This window comes from Convolutriloba macropyga, chromosome 9, assembly GCF_964194025.1.
Source record: "Convolutriloba macropyga chromosome 9, txConMacr16.3, whole genome shotgun sequence".
Classification (NCBI taxonomy): domain Eukaryota; kingdom Metazoa; phylum Xenacoelomorpha; order Acoela; family Convolutidae; genus Convolutriloba; species Convolutriloba macropyga.
The window spans coordinates 65,106,891-65,125,870 of NC_134476.1; the positions used below are offsets into that span (position 1 = coordinate 65,106,891).

At 36.6% G+C, this 18,980-nt stretch overlaps 2 protein-coding genes across 2 annotated transcripts in view; one reads left to right on the top strand and one right to left on the bottom strand.

Annotated features, from left to right (window-relative positions):
• LOC142345524 (uncharacterized) overlaps positions 1 to 18,980 on the bottom strand; it is a 562,956-nt gene that overhangs the window by 471,382 nt on the left and 72,594 nt on the right. The gene's annotated exons all lie outside the window — the stretch shown is intronic.
• Positions 1 to 18,980, top strand: part of LOC142346288 (glutamate [NMDA] receptor subunit 1-like) — a 67,179-nt gene that overhangs the window by 36,708 nt on the left and 11,491 nt on the right. Inside the window, exons 11-15 of the mRNA XM_075398802.1 lie at positions 1,737 to 1,882; positions 5,447 to 5,609; positions 11,489 to 11,572; positions 13,853 to 14,047; positions 17,240 to 17,575. Coding sequence (XP_075254917.1) covers positions 1,737 to 1,882; positions 5,447 to 5,609; positions 11,489 to 11,572; positions 13,853 to 14,047; positions 17,240 to 17,575 — 924 coding nt within the window. The remainder of the gene's footprint in view (positions 1 to 1,736; positions 1,883 to 5,446; positions 5,610 to 11,488; positions 11,573 to 13,852; positions 14,048 to 17,239; positions 17,576 to 18,980) is intronic.

Genomic DNA, 18,980 nt, shown 5'->3' on the forward strand with positions numbered 1-18,980 from the left:
AACGATCATGTTATCCAAACGATTCTGCTCTGTTGTTTCCGTTTTCTTCATTCTGCCCACACTTTTTTCGCTTCAAGACGCCTCAGAATAACTTCATGGTGGTTTTCATTTTTTTGTGTGAATAGTTGCTCGTTGGCGGCAATGGCACTCATTTTGCATGTACTTGACTTCCATTTTGAAGACATCCGACGCTTTGTTGTTTTTTTTTTCTAATTTTCTGTGAAAATCATTGCCCCGAAATTATCTAGGTCGATCTATCTCTATGGGACGTACTCCGAGTAACTGCACTCAGTTTATGCGTTTTATTGTTGTCAAATTTTTGTCCCGAAAAAAGCCTCAAAATGGTTTAATAAATAAATTTTAATTTATATTTTTTTACGTCCTGTTTAAACTAATTAAAATGGATTATTCAATTTTTTGTTAATTGTTGACTGGTATCTAAAGCTTAACACCATTATGTTTTAAAAAAGTGCAATTTGTTACTCAAATCCTTGTTTGATGGATACCAAAATGTTCAAATTATATTTTTTATTGGATTCTTAAGGTAATTTAGTTTTGGCTGAAATGGCATCGGATAAAATGGCTTCGGGTTTAATGCCATTGGGTAATTTGACCGACCTGACAGCAATTATTATAAATAATATTTATTAAAGCTAGTTGTTACATCCTGTATGACTCTTCGAGTTGTTTTATTAATTCGTTCAGCTATGATTTGAGTTGCGATTTCGATTACTCTAACGTAAGAAAGGGAGCAAGAAGCGAGTGGATTTGCTGCGAGAATTTCCTTCACTCCAATTTTAGAGTGAGTGAGATTACGTTGTCTGAAAAAATGTTTCAATCTTTTTTTTCTCTTTCCTGTTTTTCCCCTCATTTTTTTTGTTTGAAACTCCTAGGCAATACGAAATTTTTGGTTTCTTGTTTAATTGTTGCTTTTTTCAAAAAACAATTACTTATCAATCAACAACCGACTATAGGGATTGAATTTCGAAAGAGAAAGAAAAGACGGAAAAAGAGATAAACAAATACTTGTTTGACGGCTTATTATTGCATAGTTACTGATGTTGACTGTTGCAGATTAATAATCCTGAGGTAATATTTTCTTATCCGTTTCTCTTTTCACTATATTTTGATGTCCTCCCGCTTCTTAGTCAGTTCTCAATTAGATTTATCATTTTGTGATCACGCCATCTTTCTCTGTATTCGATGTTAGACAAACAAGCTCGTACGATGAAATAGTTTAGAATCTATAAAATGGATACATATTAATAGTTTATTCTGGTTATCATTTTTTTCTATTCCATGGCGAGAAATTCCCTCAAATATGGCCCAGATTAAGTGCTGTTTAATTTGAGGCTCTATTGACTATAGGTAAAATAAATATTCCGAAAAAGAAGCGGAAGATTAATTGTAACCTGGACTGTAAGTTTGATAAGCATATCACTATTTATAGTCGAGCGTGATTTCTGCGTCAGATAAAAAAAACGAGCCAAATTGTGAAGTGATTGAACCCATCAATAAATCAAAAGTTAGTTTTCTAGTATACACCGGTTTTGTTCAAAATTATGAACACAATTTTGACGAGAAACCTGAATTCAACTGTTGTGGTGTTCCGCAAGGCAATTTATAAGCGCAATATTCTTGAGAACATGAGTTAAAGTATTGTGGTCTTCCGCAAGGCAATTTATAAAGACCATATTTTCTAAATCTTGGGTTAAAATGTTGTGGTGTTCCTCAAGGTTCAGAAACTGATGCACTCAATAAAATATGGAGCAGAGGAGGACTCTAGTGCCCAGAAATATATCACAGAACAGTGGCCTCACTTAGCCAGAGGAATGAGGCAGAACCTAGTGTCTGGATCCACTGAAGCCATCCAGCGGCTCAAGTGAGTTCAGACAATTTTGATACGAGAATTGGATCTTTTCCGTTTGTGCCCCCCAGGTTAGAGGGTGCATATTATTTGCACCTCTAAACGCACGTGCCATATTTTTTATAATGATTTACCATGTAATGTCACTTGCTCTGTAACTGGGGGGAGCATAACGTACTGGGGGGGGGGAACACAAACGGAAAGGACCCCGAGAAATAATGGCAAATAGTTCATTTCAGTACTGAAGCTGTTTTTCCGCAAGAACAGTTTAAATAGCCTAAATGAGGGTTTGCTTAGTTTTGTTCATTATCAATTTTTGTGGAACTTACATAGATACCAAACTTGTTAGACATGATATTGGTAAATGCTAGTAAGAAACTTGTCTTTTAAAAATCATCAGTTATCGGCCGAGGGAGATTTATGCTATTCGTTGCCTTTTATTTTGTCATTCATTTCTCGGGTCTTTTCCGTTTGTGCCCCCAGCTTAGTGGGTGCATATTATTTGCACCCCCCCCCCCCCACACCCCCCCCCCCCGTTCCATATTTTTACATAATAACTTATTATGTAATGGCACGTGCCTGTAAATGGGGGTTGCGTAGCGTACTGGGGGGGGGGGGGGGGCACAAACAGAAAAGATCCCATTTCTCTAAATTATGCAAGTTTTAAATTTCGAGCAGAAACTCGTGACACGTGCTAGAAGTAATGGTTAAGTGACTCTGCTTGAAGTCACTGAGAACTTCTGGCGTTTATCGAGAACCGCGAAGTGGTTCTCGATAAACGCCAGAAGTTCATCGAAATGACTTCTGCAGAGTCACTAAGTCATGCCTAAAACACGAAACACGTACGTTTTAAAATGACAAAAGCGAACGAAACTCAACTTCTGGCTAAGTAGCAACCTCTGGCGTTTTGACTTCTGGCACTGCAGACTTTCGGCATTTTACAATTTGCACGTGAGTGTTTTAATATAGACTCGGTAAAGCAGCTATTTACTAAATAATGATTGTGCCAAATGTTTCACTTTAAACTATTTACTCGGGTGAAAAAGATCGGGCCAATGAGACAAATAATTATGAACAGAAGTTGATTCTAATCTGCGTGTAGTCATTTCCAGAGTTGGAAAATTTGTTCTTATCTGATGTAAAAAAAAACAGAAAAACAACCATTTGATATGTCATATAGTGGATTGGTATCAATTAATGGTATGGAACGCTACAATTACAAAGTCCGGTTAAACACATCGAAATTGAAGAATAAATTACCCCAAAAAGTTCGGTATCACAAGCAACTAACGCTCTTAAATAAAATTTCTTGAGTTAAAGTTTTTTATCATGTTTCATGCTATACTTTATTTTATCATGTTTCATGCCATACTGTCCTAGGTACATCTTTCATATGCTCGCGCTCTCCTTGAGAAAGTTTCAAATGATTTTTGAAGATATTTCATATATTTTCATATAAGGCGCCTGTAAAGCAACTGATTTCTGAGAAATCGCAAAATGCATGCTTGGATTTTTGTTAAATATATGATCCTTTGGGATTTTCAGCAATCTTTTAAAAGCTTCGAATTTTTTTTTGTAAGGGAAGCAACGTTTCTTGTGATCTTCATATGAGTTAAACAAAACAATATATAACTTAGTCTGAATAAAAAAAGAACAAATGCACTAAAATGGCTTCCAAAAAGTTGAATGATAAGCAAGCTTAGAATATACGGTATTCGCCAAACTGTTATTTTTCGTGCAATACAGCTAAAAAAATATACCGTTTTAGAATTTACTGAAACAAAATATTCGGGTTGATTATCATACAACATTCCTCGAAATCTTACAGGGATCGATATAATGCTGTACTCTGTAAGAATTAAATCTGGCTTTTTATCTGCTAGCAGTTAATTCCAGAGTTGAAAAATATATTTTTATCTGATTTAAAGTAAAGAAAACACCAACCAATTAGACTCCCAACTAGAGCATAAGTAACAATTGACGAGCGTTGAAAGAATGCTATGGCAGAATACGATCAGAACTATTTAGTTTTTATCCATTTATTGCGTTTAACATCTTGTCTTAAAAGCGCTCGAAGTCTTTCAAAAATATAAAATTAGTCTGGTTAAAGTCTCTTGGTTTGACCATGTTTATGGCATAATGTCCTTAGTCAATTTTTAACAAAAAATGGTACTCTCGGTGTGAAAAATTTTCCGATGGTTTTTTAAGGATGCTTAATTTTTTATATTTGACACCTGCATGATTTAACGCAACTAATTATTAAGATATCACAATATGTAATCAAGAATATGAGTTTAAAATCTAATCTTTTCAAATGTTCAGTATTTTTATATTTTAAAACGATATCATTTCCCAAATCGACCCAAAAAAAAATTAAATGATTTTTTTAGTTTGTGTACAAAGATTGTACTTGGAAATAAATTATGATTTGCATGACACAGTATATAATCTTCGGAAGGCCAAAGTCAATAACTTGGTATGGCTAGAAAATTATCCTAAGTTCTTAAACGTTTTACCATATTTCGTGAAATCGAAGGTAATGCAAACTCCTTCGCCCGGTTGCCAATCTTTACCACACTGGCAAGTTTTATCTAGTTTCTAGCAAGATAAAAAAAGAAGTATTTGCTTGATGAACGATATTGCAACGCATTTTTCTTATCTATACGGCCTCAAAAATAATCTTGTTGTCCCCAAAAAACATTCATAGATGCCATATCTGAGAACATAAATAATCTCTTTACTCTTCTTAACCATGAAAATCACGAAATCAGTCGAAGCTATCGGCTGTATACATTTCCAGCCTAAATTCGTATTTTCTCTGTCTTCATCATAGTCAGAAAAAAAGAAGCACGTTTTTGCAAAATTTATATTTCAGCAGTGTTCATAGGAAGTTCGAGCATTCTAAAATCTATAACTGCTATAATCTGTCATTTTGAAACCTACAAGTGCTGGTTTTGAAAAATGTTAGAAAACACAACGAGGACTGTTCATGGTTTCTTGGATGTCACAGCAAGTGTGTAGTAACATTTGCTTCATCAGAAGGTTTTGATTATAGTGTTTCGAAAGATTATAAAAACACATGTTTTTGTATATTTCGATATATTGCTATATATTTATATATTTATATATTTATATATATATATAAACACATGTTTTGTACAAAATTTTATAACAATCTCTTTCCTCTTAAACCCTGCATTAAAAACTTTTTTTCTTAGAAATATCTTGAAAGGAAAATATGAATTCAAGCTTTTTGAATTTTGAATAACTTGCAAAAGGAAGTGTTAGGGGGTCTGAGCAGGCACAACTTGAACATCTACAAGTAATGCATTCGAAACACCGCTTTGTGTTTGCCAATCTTGCGTGCTAACCTTTACGCCAATTTGTCTTCAGCTCACGAATTTGGACATCTATCGCAACCCAATTAGTTTGTCTTAAATACTGAGTTAGTTTGTCTTAAATACGGCAAAAAATTTAATGCTTTTAATTCAGAAATGGAACATTGGAAGCGTTTTTACATTTTTTGGACTGAAATAGTTTAGCTTTAATCTGGCAAAAAATTTAGTGCTTTTAATTTAGAAATGGAACACTGGACGCGTACTTTGGAGATGCCCCAATAGTGTTCTGGGATGCGATCTCAGATCCAGAGTGTAAACTGTTGACAGTGGGGGGCACCTTCGGAGACGACTACTATGGCATCGCCATCTCAAATGACAACATGCATTCCATATTCTTCAATCAGGTCAGTTTTAAATTTAAAAAATAAACAAAATTGACAATTAACTTTAAAAATCCTTTTTCGTCACATTTTTTTATGTTGGAGCGTTAAGGTGGGCGAGTGGGGGAGGGGGGTGGGTGGAGTTAAGGGTTGGAGAAAGTATTGTGAAAACGTCTCGTATAATAACAGAATTGAGTTATTTTATGTGCCAAGTTTTGGAGATTAAAATTTGAATTAGTATGATGGTACGTGATTAGATAATTGCCATCTATTCTGTGCCCCTCGTGTCGAGGTTTCGGGAAAACGAAAAGAGACGAAATCCGTTTCTTGATCATAAAATGGAGGTCTTTGTCATGTAAACAGAGTTCAAGTTTTTCATTGGTATAACCCAACTTAACTTCTACAAAACTGAATGTCAAGGAACTTTGATGCGTCAGAAACTGCAGACGTGGAACTATCCAGTAATTCTCTATCAAAAGAGTTCAAAAATTCAAAAAAAAAAACATTATTAGGGAAAATAATTACGATTCATTTGTAATCATACAGGGATCATATTTTTTCGATGGTTACATACTTGAAGCTGCGGGGAAAATGTTATGATTTTTAATTGCTCTTGAACGAAGTTCATAACAATTATTGTAAACGTGTGTGTCTTTTTACGACTCGAAGAGGAGTATTGAGATTCTACAGGGTTTGTTTTAGCAGAAAGCAAGTTTTTTCAAGGCTTGAATTTTGACTTCTTTCTGTTGGAGCATTTACCTCCGTTTTTGATTGTTGACTTCTGTTGTCGGCATTTTTAAAACACTTTAATGTAGTTTGTTGGGCTACTTTTGTTTGTTTTCTCTTGTCTGTTTTGATGTTCTGATTTCGGTAAGGTTAGGTTAGAGATTATAATGCACGACGATTCGAGTGGTTTCCGGTATTCTACCGGCTATGTTTTTTAGCCGAAAGCAAGTTTCTTCATAACTTGGATTTTGACTTCTTTCTGTTCGAGCAATTAACTTCGTTTTTGATTGCTGACTTCTGTTTTCGAACATTGTCTTTGTTTAACAGTAGCTTCGTTTGTAATGTATAGTAATTTGGAACTGCTGGTTATTGATCAATGTGAAGAGGTCATTTTAAGATTTTTTTTCCTTTATAAGTCACCCCTAATTATCTAAACTACACTGCACAAACCCACCTCCCCTACCGCATATCTACTATCTGCCCCCCCCCAACACCTACCTACCCCCCCACCCCTCCCCACCACCCCCCCCCCCAACTTACACCCCACCTACCCCTAGCCCCTCCCTTCACCTAGCTACCCCCCAAATACCCCCCACAACTACCCCAGCACTACCCACCTCCCCAACCTATCTACCCACCCAGCCAGCTATCTACCTCCCCCCCCCCCGCCCCAACTTACGACCCCACCTAACCCTACCCCCAAACTACCCCCTCCCTTCACCTAGCTACCCCCACCTACCCCCCCAAACAATACCCCAGCACTACCCTTTTCCCAACCTATCTACCCACCCGCCGCACCTAGCTCCCCCGCACCTAAAAAAATGTCGGCATTTTTAAAACACTTTAATTTGGTTTGTTGGGCTACTTTTGTTTTTTTCTCTTGTTTATATTGATGTTGTGATTTCGGTAAGGTTATGTTACAGATTATAATGCACTACGATTCGAGTTTTTTATGCAAAAATTTCGCTTGACAGTTTCGACTTTTCGAGTGACTTCTACGCCCCTGATTATTTCGCTTCGCGTGATCTAAAATTCTCTCTCAATCATAATTTCGAGCAACTGAACTAAATTGGTGGCAATTTAATACAAGAAGGCAAATCAAAAGTGCGCCGAAACTGCTGCCATTTTTCACTTTAAATCTTAATAGTGGTAAATGTTAACCTCTTATGTGGTTATTTGAAGCCGTCTATTGAACTTCTTAGTCCCATTTAGACTCCCCCCCCCCCCGACTGAAGCAGGCTGTAATTGATTAGAGCTCCCTCTAGTCGTTCGAGAGCAATTCTTCCGACGTTTAGTCGGTTATGTTTATTAAACCATACATGAGATCCGCATGACCTAAAAAATGGTTGACCCTGGACCCCAAGGTACATACAGATCTGCCAAATCCAGATAATTTTTCAAAAACTGATGGGTTTTAAACTGATTTCTTATTAACGTATAATATATTCTCTGATCCTGTTTAACTAATAATTAATCCGGAAACGCAAAAAACAGGTACTATTTCATCTATTTAAAACACCCGAAAAAACTAATAAAATTCTGGCTCGCAAGTTTTTGGTTTAACATTTCAAGTCAACGATATTTTTTTCATAAAAGTCTCCGTTTAAATTGTTATTTTATGTGCTTAAGGACACTTTTCGACTGTAAACAACTTGAATTTAGACTTTTCAAATCTTGGCCATGGCTAGATAAATGACTGCCAAGTAAAAAACTGACAGGACCGTAAACCTGGCTTAGTAATGAACAGAGATTTGTAATGACAACTGCCTAGAAATGAAGTTCACTCGACATTGTGTCATAATCCTCCCTATATCCAAATACTGCACAATTTTACTCAACCTTGATAATAGTAAAGTAAATCATTCGCTGTATTATCGCTCCTGATTTAGTGAACTGGTTTATAAGTCTCAAGCTTAGATAAAATTATGTTGGGTAATAAATACTTACAATTAAAAACAATTACCTAATACATACTGTAATAAATATACGTCTGTTAATAGAGTACTTGATACCTATTATTTATTACATACTGTTTGTAAAAAAATAATAGGTATCAAGTATTCTATTAACAGACAGCTCTTTGTTCTTAAAGCAACAGGGCTTACCGAAACTTTCGAGCTGCACAAATTTGTACTTATAAGCTGTTATCAAAACGAGCGTTAAATGTGTTGTGTGAAATATATCATAGCTAGCACTTAAAAAATTTCTCACTTCTCAATTTTTGAGTAGTCAATTTGGATAAGCTTCAATCGCAAAATAACTTAGACGGAAATTTTCAAATTAATGGACGAACTGAATCTCGGCGTGGCAAGAGTATTGTCATTTTTCAACTCAGAGGTTTCTCTGGCTCTCAACTTTGTGTCAATAGAGAACCATCTCTCCCACAAAAAGTCTTGGAGAGATCCATTTTTAGTTACCGGATTGTGTTGTTTATACTTATATGAGTATCTGAAGGATGCAGGATTTGACATTTAATCATAGAAATGTATTTACCAAATGGTGTTTCAGTATTTGTTCAACAATTTTTTTTTTTAAAAAAGTGTCAATTAATTTAGGACTCTCATGTTGTAAGAAGCCAAACTTTCGTGTGACTCAAGTTATTATAAGTCTTTGTGACCTTAAAAAGTGTTTAAAATTAAACTGTGAAGGTGCCTCTACGGTTACAACTAGGTCCAGCTTTTACTCTAAAAAATGTCTAGGTAAATATGCCTGCGACGTTTGCAGGTAAGCAAAATTGCAGGTAATATTACCTCAGTAAACAAAGTGAGAAAAAGTGAGAAAACAAAATAAGAAAAGAAAGTGAAAAGAGAGTGCGAACAAAATAAGAGAAGAAATTGAAAAAAGAGAAAGAAAGAGAGAGGAGAAAGTTAGAAAAGGAACAGAAGAAAACGAGGAAGGCAAGTGAGAAAAGAAATCAAAAAAGAGAGAAAAGGGATCTTTTCAACAATTGCCCCCCCCCTTTGGTACCTAGTAGAGAATCGCCACCCCTTTTGTGCTATACTTTACCACAATATTAGTTGGCCTACAGTTTAGATAGCCGAATATCAGTTTAAGTGCAATTGCGGACCGCCGTTCACGGCCATGCCTCTCACGCGCTGTGGGATGTAATCCGGAAATCGCGGGTCGGTTATCGCGGCGAAGCCGCGACGCGCGCGAAGCGCGCCCACCGACCCGCCAGTCGGAAATTCTTTTCGCTTTGTATTCCAATTCGGCTAATTGCCCTAGCATGGCGCACTTTATTCTATCCAGTTTAACACAGTATGAGCATACACGGAAAGTTTAGTCGTCTCTGATTGGTTAATAAATCGCTCGCTTAAATTCTATTCAAGAATAGGCCCCCCTTTTGCAAAAGGGGGGGCAATTGTTGGAAAGATCCGAGAAAAGAATTAGCGAAAAGAAAGTTAGAGAAGAAAGTCAGAAAAGGAAGTGAGAAAAAGGAGGAAAAAAGTCATAAAAGAAAGTGAGTGAAGAAAATCAGATTTTGAGAATAGATCCCAGATATATAACAAATCCGTCTAAAAATTTCATAAACACCCAAAATTTGCGTAAATTCAGGCAATTTTTCCTGTGTGAATACTTACCACGATTTTTTTGTGCGCAAACTTCAACTCCCTTTGTTATGGTACCGCACAATTTTTTGTGCTTTCATCATTTGCATATCCTTCCATGGGAAAAGCTGGAAATAGCATTTCCCGTCCAAAACTTCATTAAAATAGCGAGAATATTTATGCTAGGCTGTTGAATAATAGGATCAATAGTTTTTTTTTCTGAAGAAATCGAACTTATTAAAAACTCAATGTGTAAAATGCGATTTCATTATTTCTTCATATTTGTTCTCATGTTGTATTTCCCTTCCCACTATGGCTATTTTTCATTCTGTGTAATCTTTTAATCGCAACGAGCTTTGCTCTTTTTTCAAATTGAAAAGACTAAATTATGCTGATATTCTGACGTTGAATTTGTGCATACATTATTTGAAGAAAATCGCACATAAAAGTGTTCGAATTCAGAACTGAATGTGAAATAATGATAATTTGGGATCTCTTCTGTCCCCCCCCCTCCCCCCCCCCAGTGTTTTTCACGCGAAGTTACAAATTTTATGAATATAACACTTTACTATGTAAAAATATAGCACGTGCGCTTGGGGGCGTAAAAAAATATAAGCCCACTAAGTTGGGGGGGGGGGGGGGTTGGCAAACAGAATAGACCCAGAATTTGTTTAGTTTTGGCGGTTAATAAATTGTTGGTTATAAATTAAACCAATACTGGTATTCGGCTTTTCATCCTTTTGGCTACAATTGTTGGCGTCCGATTATTCAAAATCTGAAACTTATAGCCGAAATTCAGGCACCCCCAAAGATTAATAATTAATATTTGACTGATGTGTACTGAAAAACTTGTTCTCAATTATAGATCGCAATTAGATTATTATGTTATGTTATGTTTGTTTGTTTGTTTGTTTGTTTGTTTGTTTGTTTGTTTGTTTGTTTGTTTGTTTGTTTGTTTGTTTGTTTGTTTGTTTGTTTGTTTGTTTGTTTGTTTGTTTGTTTGTTTGTTTGTTTGTTTGTTTGTTTGTTTGTTTGTTTGTTTGTTTGTTTGTTTGTTTGTTTGTTTGTTTGTTTGTTTGTTTGTTTGTTTGTTTGTTTGTTTGTTTGTTTGTTTGTTTGTTTGTTTGTTTGTTTGTTTGTTTGTTTGTTTGTTTGTTTGTTTGTTTGTTTGTTTGTTTGTTTGTTTGTTTGTTTGTTTGTTTGTTTGTTTGTTTGTTTGTTTGTTTGTTTGTTTGTTTGTTTGTTTGTTTGTTTGTTTGTTTGTTTGTTTGTTTGTTTGTTTGTTTGTTTGTTTGTTTGTTTGTTTGTTTGTTTGTTTGTTTGTTTGTTTGTTTGTTTGTTTGTTTGTTTGTTTGTTTGTTTGTTTGTTTGTTTGTTTGTTTGTTTGTTTGTTTGTTTGTTTGTTTGTTTGTTTGTTTGTTTGTTTGTTTGTTTGTTTGTTTGTTTGTTTGTTTGTTTGTTTGTTTGTTTGTTTGTTTGTTTGTTTGTTTGTTTGTTTGTTTGTTTGTTTGTTTGTTTGTTTGTTTGTTTGTTTGTTTGTTTGTTTGTTTGTTTGTTTGTTTGTTTGTTTGTTTGTTTGTTTGTTTGTTTGTTTGTTTGTTTGTTTGTTTGTTTGTTTGTGTTGTTTAGGTGAACGGACTTCTGCACAAATACAGACAGAATTTCTTCCTAGACAGATTGAGAGAAAAATGGTTTATAGAGTCCAGAACACAGGTTAGTTCACCCGATCACATTAATTTCAGGTTGAAAAGGTCAAATGATAAAGGCGCAATTTATTGTGGAAGTATCTCATATTTTCGAGTCAAATTTCGGCTTCTCCAACATAATGTTGGAAAAGCCGATATTTGACTTGAAAATATGAGATACTTCCAGAATAAATTGCGCTTTTAATAGCCCCGATAGCGATAGCCGACTGGAGCTATTATTTGCCGTCTTTTGATTTTTTAACAGGGTTTGGTTTCCTATTAAGACGCTGTCTTTTATCGACTCGAATATGAATAATTTGGGAGATAATTTGGGAGTGATTTTGAAATAGGAAAAGGCAGTGCATCCTAAACTTTGTTGTTATATGCCCGCTTAAAGAATTTCAAGAGTGAAGCACGAAATCAATGGTTACTTTTTATCAAGCTTTTTCAATAGAGGAACAAAAAAGTTTACACAAATTTTCTACTAGACAACTTAGATGTTTTTCATTGAGTTTGAAAAGTTTTCAGGCTAATTTAGCCGGTTTTGGCCTATGGTTTTTGTTTCTAGCTTTTTGGGAATAGAGTTCGTAGTTTTTCTGCAATAACCGATTCATCACACTTCTTTTCGGATTCACTGTTTTAAGTGAGAAAATCGGCACAAGTTGAGAAGAACGTAACCATTTGCCTTAATCTCTTATTTTTCTCACTTTTTTTGAAAACCAGAAGAAATTTGAGTTTAGTTTTAAAGGTTTTGAATTGATTTTTACTGTCTGAGTTATGAAATATCCTCACTTGAGAGAAGATTTTTCAATGTTATTTATAGCAGCATTTTCCAATTAGCTACTTCATATTTTCAATTAGACTAAAATTAGTTTTTCTGTAAATGTTTGATTCAAGACTGTTTGTTCTGTTGCCTTGAATTGCTAGAGTAAATAATAGTTATTTCAACGGCCAATTTTTGCGGTGAAGATGGCTTTTTGAGTCAATTCCATGGATCATTCAGCTATGTTTTGTAAGATGAGCTCGCACCTCTTGCCGATTTCTTCGCACCTCTTTCCACCTCTTTCCACCTCGCACCTCTTTCCAAGGGGCTTAGTGACCTGACACGAGGGCGCATGCGACGGGTGCTCGGCACGAGGCCCGAGGGTGACCAAGATTTTTTTCGAGCGTTTTTAGAAAACCAAAGTGTACGAAAGTGTTGAATTTCATTTGAAATAGGAGTTCAATTTTGCAGATTATTGAAAGAAAAATTTTTTTAAAGCTATCCAGGAATGGAAATTAACCAAAGTTCTCCGTCTCTGATAGCGGAGCAGCCGTTTATTGATAGCGGTTCAATTCAAGTAATGAAAGTCTTTTTGTCCTAAACTTAGTGTCCTATTGGACACTAAGTTGAGAAAAATTAGACTTTTACTTCTTCAACGCTAGTTCAAACTTTCAAACTAACCTCTCTGGCTCGAAGTTTGAGTGACCGGAAATCGCACCCTGGGTTCTCTATTTTTGCTTTGAGCTGAGTTTGTAATCGCTTTTTGAATTATTATTCAATGCCAGTTGGAATTAATTTTGAGGCCTAGTATTTGCTTCATAATTGGTTTTTTGAATTGTTTTTTAGATGTTGTGCTGCTTTTTTCTAATTTTGTTCTCAAGAGCTTTCATTTTTAAGGATTTGTGAGACGACACTTATTTGAAACGCAGCTGGTTTTGATTCAGGCAATTTTTAAACTTAATAGCGTGCGTGTCTCTTCTTTTGCTCTTATTGACACTAGTCTTTTTTTCATGCCCGTAAACAATTTCTGGGCAAACATTGACTACCTCAAAATGAGTTTTTTCACTCTCAAGCACCTAGCGAATATTCCGTTGATTTGACGAATCAGAAACGAAGAATCAACACCAACTGATTCAGTATTAGATTGCAAATTCTCAGATTTTACCGTTCAATTTTTAAGTAGATATTTGTGCTCTGTGCATTGAAATCACCCCGTTGTCTCATCTTACTCACCTTGCAACAAATTTATAATTATTTTTTAATACAAAAACAGCAGCGCTCAAAATTGCGGGCTGACGAATTAAATTATCTGGACATGACCGTGCATTTAACGTCGGTGTGTGTGTGTGGGGACGGGGGGTAGTAGCCTCCCTGCAGCAGACAATAAGTATCGAGTAAAATTTCTACCACCTCATCCGGGTTAGAAAATTTAGACTTGATCTTCGTCCGCGAATGATGCTAGGAAACCGGTCTCTTTTTGTTTTTTATTAATTAATCAAGTCTAGATTTCTATAGTCAATTTTTTAGTATGTTTTTTATATTCAGAACTGTCTCTCGGACGATGTAGAGCACAGATCTCTGGGTCTTGACAACGTGGCAGGACTCTTCCTAGTTCTGGCTCTCACCATCCTGGTATGTGTCCTGATTCTGATAATGGAACATGTCTGCTACAGATACATTCTGCCCCGACTTCCACATCAGACGAACCCAGACAATCGATCACTCCTATTTGTCAGTCAGGTGTGAAAACAATTCAGATCAAGCCCCCCCCCCCGTACCTTTTGCGCCCCCCCCCCCCCATTTAAAGAGCCATTACATAGTAATTCATTATGTAAAAACATGATACGTGCGTCTGAGAGGTGCAAATAATATGCGCTCACTAAGCTGGGGGGGGGGGGGGGGGGGCTGGGTGTTACACACAAACGGAAAAGATCCCAGATCAATAATCTGATTCCTGAACAAGTTTTGTTATTGCATTTCTCTCAAAGGAAAGTTTGGATCAATTCTGTTTTGCCCCCCCCCAGTGTTTTTTACGCACCCAGTCACAAATTATATGTTGTTATATAGCACGTTACGATGTAAAAAATAGCATGTGCGCCTCTGGGCGTAAAACATATAAGCCCACTAAGCTGGGGGGGGGGGCAAAACAGAATAGAACCAGAAGTTTATAGAAATGGTGTAGTCACAAATGGCTTTTGTAAGCAAGCCTTTGCTTGACAGTTTTCAATTTTTTGATGACTTTTGTGTCCCAAAGTTTACTATATGAAGCATTCACTATATTAAGTAACTAAGCCCGAGTCGCTGCACTATTAAAAATTGAATAAAAAAATCCTGGGATCTTTTCCGTTTGTGCCCCCCCCCCCCCCAGCTTAGTGGGTGCATATTATTATTTGCAACCCCCAGACGCACTTGCAATATTTTTACATAATGATTTACTATGTAATGACACGTGCTCTGTCACTGGGGGGAGCATAACGTACTGGGGGGCACAAACGGAAAAGATCCAAATCCTGAAATTGGTTTCATTGTTAAACAGATAAACATCGTGTAATAATTTTTTAGATCTATAATAAATTCTATTAGCATTTGAAGCCCACCCTAGTGAAATTATTGCCCCTGCTAAAGCAAGCTACAATCAACCCCCCCCCCTTCTGCCCCAACGCAAGTAGAGGTGACCAGACCGACTAGACCTCTGATCAGACCATTTTCGACCGCACACCTGTGCATGGTGCGCTCAAATTACAAGGTCTGGAAAAGTGATCGAGCGAACTTTAGTCAGGACAATGTTCTTAAACTTGTCTGATCAAAAAAGGATTCGACCATAAACTAGTCTCATCAGCAAATAATTCGAGCTCAATTAGGTCTGTGAAGAAACTATTTCGAGTAGTTTTTTTTATTTTTTTTCGGTTTTTTCACTGAGAGATGTTAACTCTGCCAGGAGGCAACAACACAGCAGCTTTCTTTTTGCAGACTTATCTAGAGTCTAGTGGTGGTGATGAGAACCATGGGGTCTAGCAGATAGCAAATACTTGTCCCCTTTAGAAGAAAAATTGAATAACTGTAAATCATGATGTTCTTCTTTGAAAGGTGTCCAATTTCGTCTATCGAGTTAGAAAAATGAACCACTGGTATGCTAAATAAGTTACTTTCTCGACAAATTTTTAGCCAAATAGATTATTGAAAACATTGTTTTTATGAATTTATTAAATTTTAGCAATATTCAAGGATTTGTTCATGTTTGATTAGTATTCTCTGACTAATTCGTACGCACCTGACTCTGATCGGAAACAACTTCAAACGCACGTGACTCTATTCAGAAGTGATTTAGAGCGCAGTTTTTGATCAAGGGCAATTTTCAACGCGCTTGAAATGGATCAGAGGCGGTTTGGGCGGACTTGGGTCTGATCAGAGTTGGAACTGAGCGCAGATTAGTCTGATCGGAAACGACTTTCAACCGCATTGTAGTCTGATCAGAGAAAGATTTAGAGAGCGGAGTTTTGAGTAGTCTCATCAGAAATCACTTCAGTCTGGGTTGGTCTGATCAGAGGTCACCGTTGTCTCGGACATTCGGATCAGAGAAGAATTCAGATCTTTACCTGAGAAGCAGGCTACAAAAGATTCAGTCCCCGCTTGTATTTTGAGAACAATTCGTCAGATGTTAGAATAACGATTATAGGCAACAAAGATGGTGTCATAATGATGTCGATTTGAGTTACTTTTTTCTTTTTTTACAATGGATTTAAAGCTGAAATTGAAATCTTTGTCTTTTGCTCTCTCTCAATTCAAATTAAGCTTGTAAGAGCACTCAATTTTGAGTTTTTTGCATTGAAAAAAATCTTCAGTACATTTTTGAAATAGATTTTTTGATAGTTTAAAGGTGATCTGGAAAAGTATAGAAATAGGAAAAAAGTATAAGCAAAAAGTAAATTTCTTGCCTATCCTATCCAGGTTTAGAGTAGAAGGGGCGGGGGCTTTCTTGAATAAAATTACGCTGTGGAGCTATTTTCTAGAAGTCGATAAAAAATTTTCGTTAGTCGAGCAAAATAATTTTTTACGCCCTTTTGGATCAAGCATCGTCTTTTTATGGTTTCAGAAAAAGTGTTTGAATAGTCCAGATCGGGTGAGCAGAACTTTTTCCTTGAACTGAACTAAATTTATCACGTTAGTCTGATTTATTTTCAAATCAGGAAAATTTTTGGAATTTATATTGCTTCTGCAAATTCTGAAGCAGCAACGGAGCAAGACTAAGCAGCATTGCGCCAGAGCAATCCAACTCAAAAGACGACTGGAAAAGGACAAAATACGTGGACTAGAATGACATAACGTTTGATTGAATGAGACCATATACTTAACTGTTTGGCCTAATTCTCATAGATGATAAAATATGGCATACTGGCCCCACTTGTTGATTACGTTAAACGTTAAATGTGCTGAACTTGGCATTTTGGGTTGAGCAAAAGTCCAGCGTAAAAATGGAGTCCAGCCGAAGTCACGCATGAGAATTTGAGTCGAACAGAAGTCCAGCTTGAATAGTTTTGGTCTGGCTAAAGTCCCCCCTCCCCTCAAAGTAGAGTTTAAAAACCTTTCATAGGCTAATTGGGTTGCGCGGTCTTTCCATGCCACTTTTTGGTCGATCGTGGTATTTTGATGAGTTGCGGTCTATTCCTGGGTACTCCTTTTTCCTACCACCTTAACAAAGCAAATCGACTACAGGGATCTATTCTGTTTCGCCCCCCCCCCCCAGCTTAGTGAGCATAAATTTTTCATGACCCCCAGGCGCACGTGCTATTTTCCTACATAGTAACACGCTATATAGAACATATAATTTGTAACTGGGGCTCATAAAAAACACTGGGGGGGGGGGGGGAAACAGAATAGAACCGACTACAGAAGGAAGTATGAAGTTTCACTAACGTGCTGCTATTTTTTTAGAAGCTTCATCACTTAGTGCTGCAAAACGGTCTGAACAGATTAGAGAAGCAAGGATCATCAGAACAATCGGCCAGGGAGTCTCACCAAACCAACAATTTCCTCAACCAACAACAACAACAACAACAACAACAACAACAACACCCGAAACCAATCCTTAAAGATTCCAGAAACCCGTCCAGACATTCCATGGTCACCCCTGTTGCCTCTAGCGGGGAAGGGCGAGGGGGTACAATGGGCAAAGGGGGGCCGAGAGGGGATGCTTATCTATACAGTGAACCCCTTTTGCAGTCAAGTCCGCTAAGTGTGGGCCACAAAATGCGGGAGGCAAATGGGGAGGTTAGTTAGACATTCGCTCATTTTTTTTTGGGGGGGGGGGGGGCTGCAGAGCCCTGGTTGAGGTTCCCGACCACAGTGACCTCAGATCAGACTGTCCTAAAGCATTCTCAGACTTTTGCCAGAAATTGTCATCAAAACTGCCTCTGATCAGACTCGACCTCGACCATTGTCCAGAAGTAAGTCTTTGACCAGACGGGCTGTCACTTGAAATTTTTTTGACTAGATTCGGGTCACAGATCCAGATAACGACCCTGGTACTTTGACCGCATATAGTCTCATCACAGGTCATTTTGCTCTGGGAAAACAACCTGGGAAACGTGGTTTGATTACAGAATTAAAAGAACTACAATAAATTTTAGCGCCCGGGTTCAACTACATAAAAGAATCTTTGTAACCATACAAACTTATATAAGGTTTTATGGTTTCTTGGTATGCATACCAAGAACATAAAAAATAGTGAAGATAAAAACACTCGAATTGTTACGTTATAGATAACAGAATATGAAAACTTAATTCCCGTCTGGTAGCTATATGTGATGGATGGAATATATGGTTTATTCACTCTTAGTCATATAAGGACGAACAAAGTTTTTTTAATAGCCGCGAAGCGATAGTGGCTATTATTGGGGACATCGTGGTTTTTTACATTTCAAAGAATTTGAATTGTATTGCTGCGCTGTCTTTTTTTAAAGATCTGTTCACGCGTTTTTCGACTTTTTCACGTCAGTTAGAAGTCAAATTAGAGTGGTGATTTTGGTCACACTGAAAGAGTAAAGGGTGCAAAAAATTAATTAGGATTGAGGGGTGACTTTTGTCAAAATAGCTTTAAAATGGAGTGAGAAATTGGTGTTTGAACAATTTGGTGGTTTTTGAGGTGGATTTTTTTCAGATGCGTCAATTTGACTTATGTTTTCAGAGTTTCCTCTCTTTCAGTGCTTTTAGGACGGTACATGTGCGTTCTATTTTTGCCTATTTGCTTTTGCTTGGATTCATTAAGGGATCAGCTTAAACTTTTTATGACTTTGCCACAATTTGCTGTCATAAAACTTTAGTGATATTTAGATTTTGCCCTGTTTTAATATCTGTTGTCTTATCACATAGTACCATTAATGACAGGTCTGATTGGTTGCTAATGAGGCATAAAAGAACCTAATTAACGGCTCGAGTTATTAGATAGAGGTTTTGATAACTTTGACAGTTTAATCATTTGATCTCATTGGCAACATTCTGTGATGTTGCTAATATGGGTTAAGTTTATTGATTGAACCATTTTTATTCTGCTTTCAAGCTACTGCTTTCAATGACTTTGACACAAATTGTTTTCAATAAAAATTAGAGAACTTTGTTAGATTTGCGAGTTTCTCTTTTCCACTTTGTCGTGGTAACTCATTCTCATTATCGACAG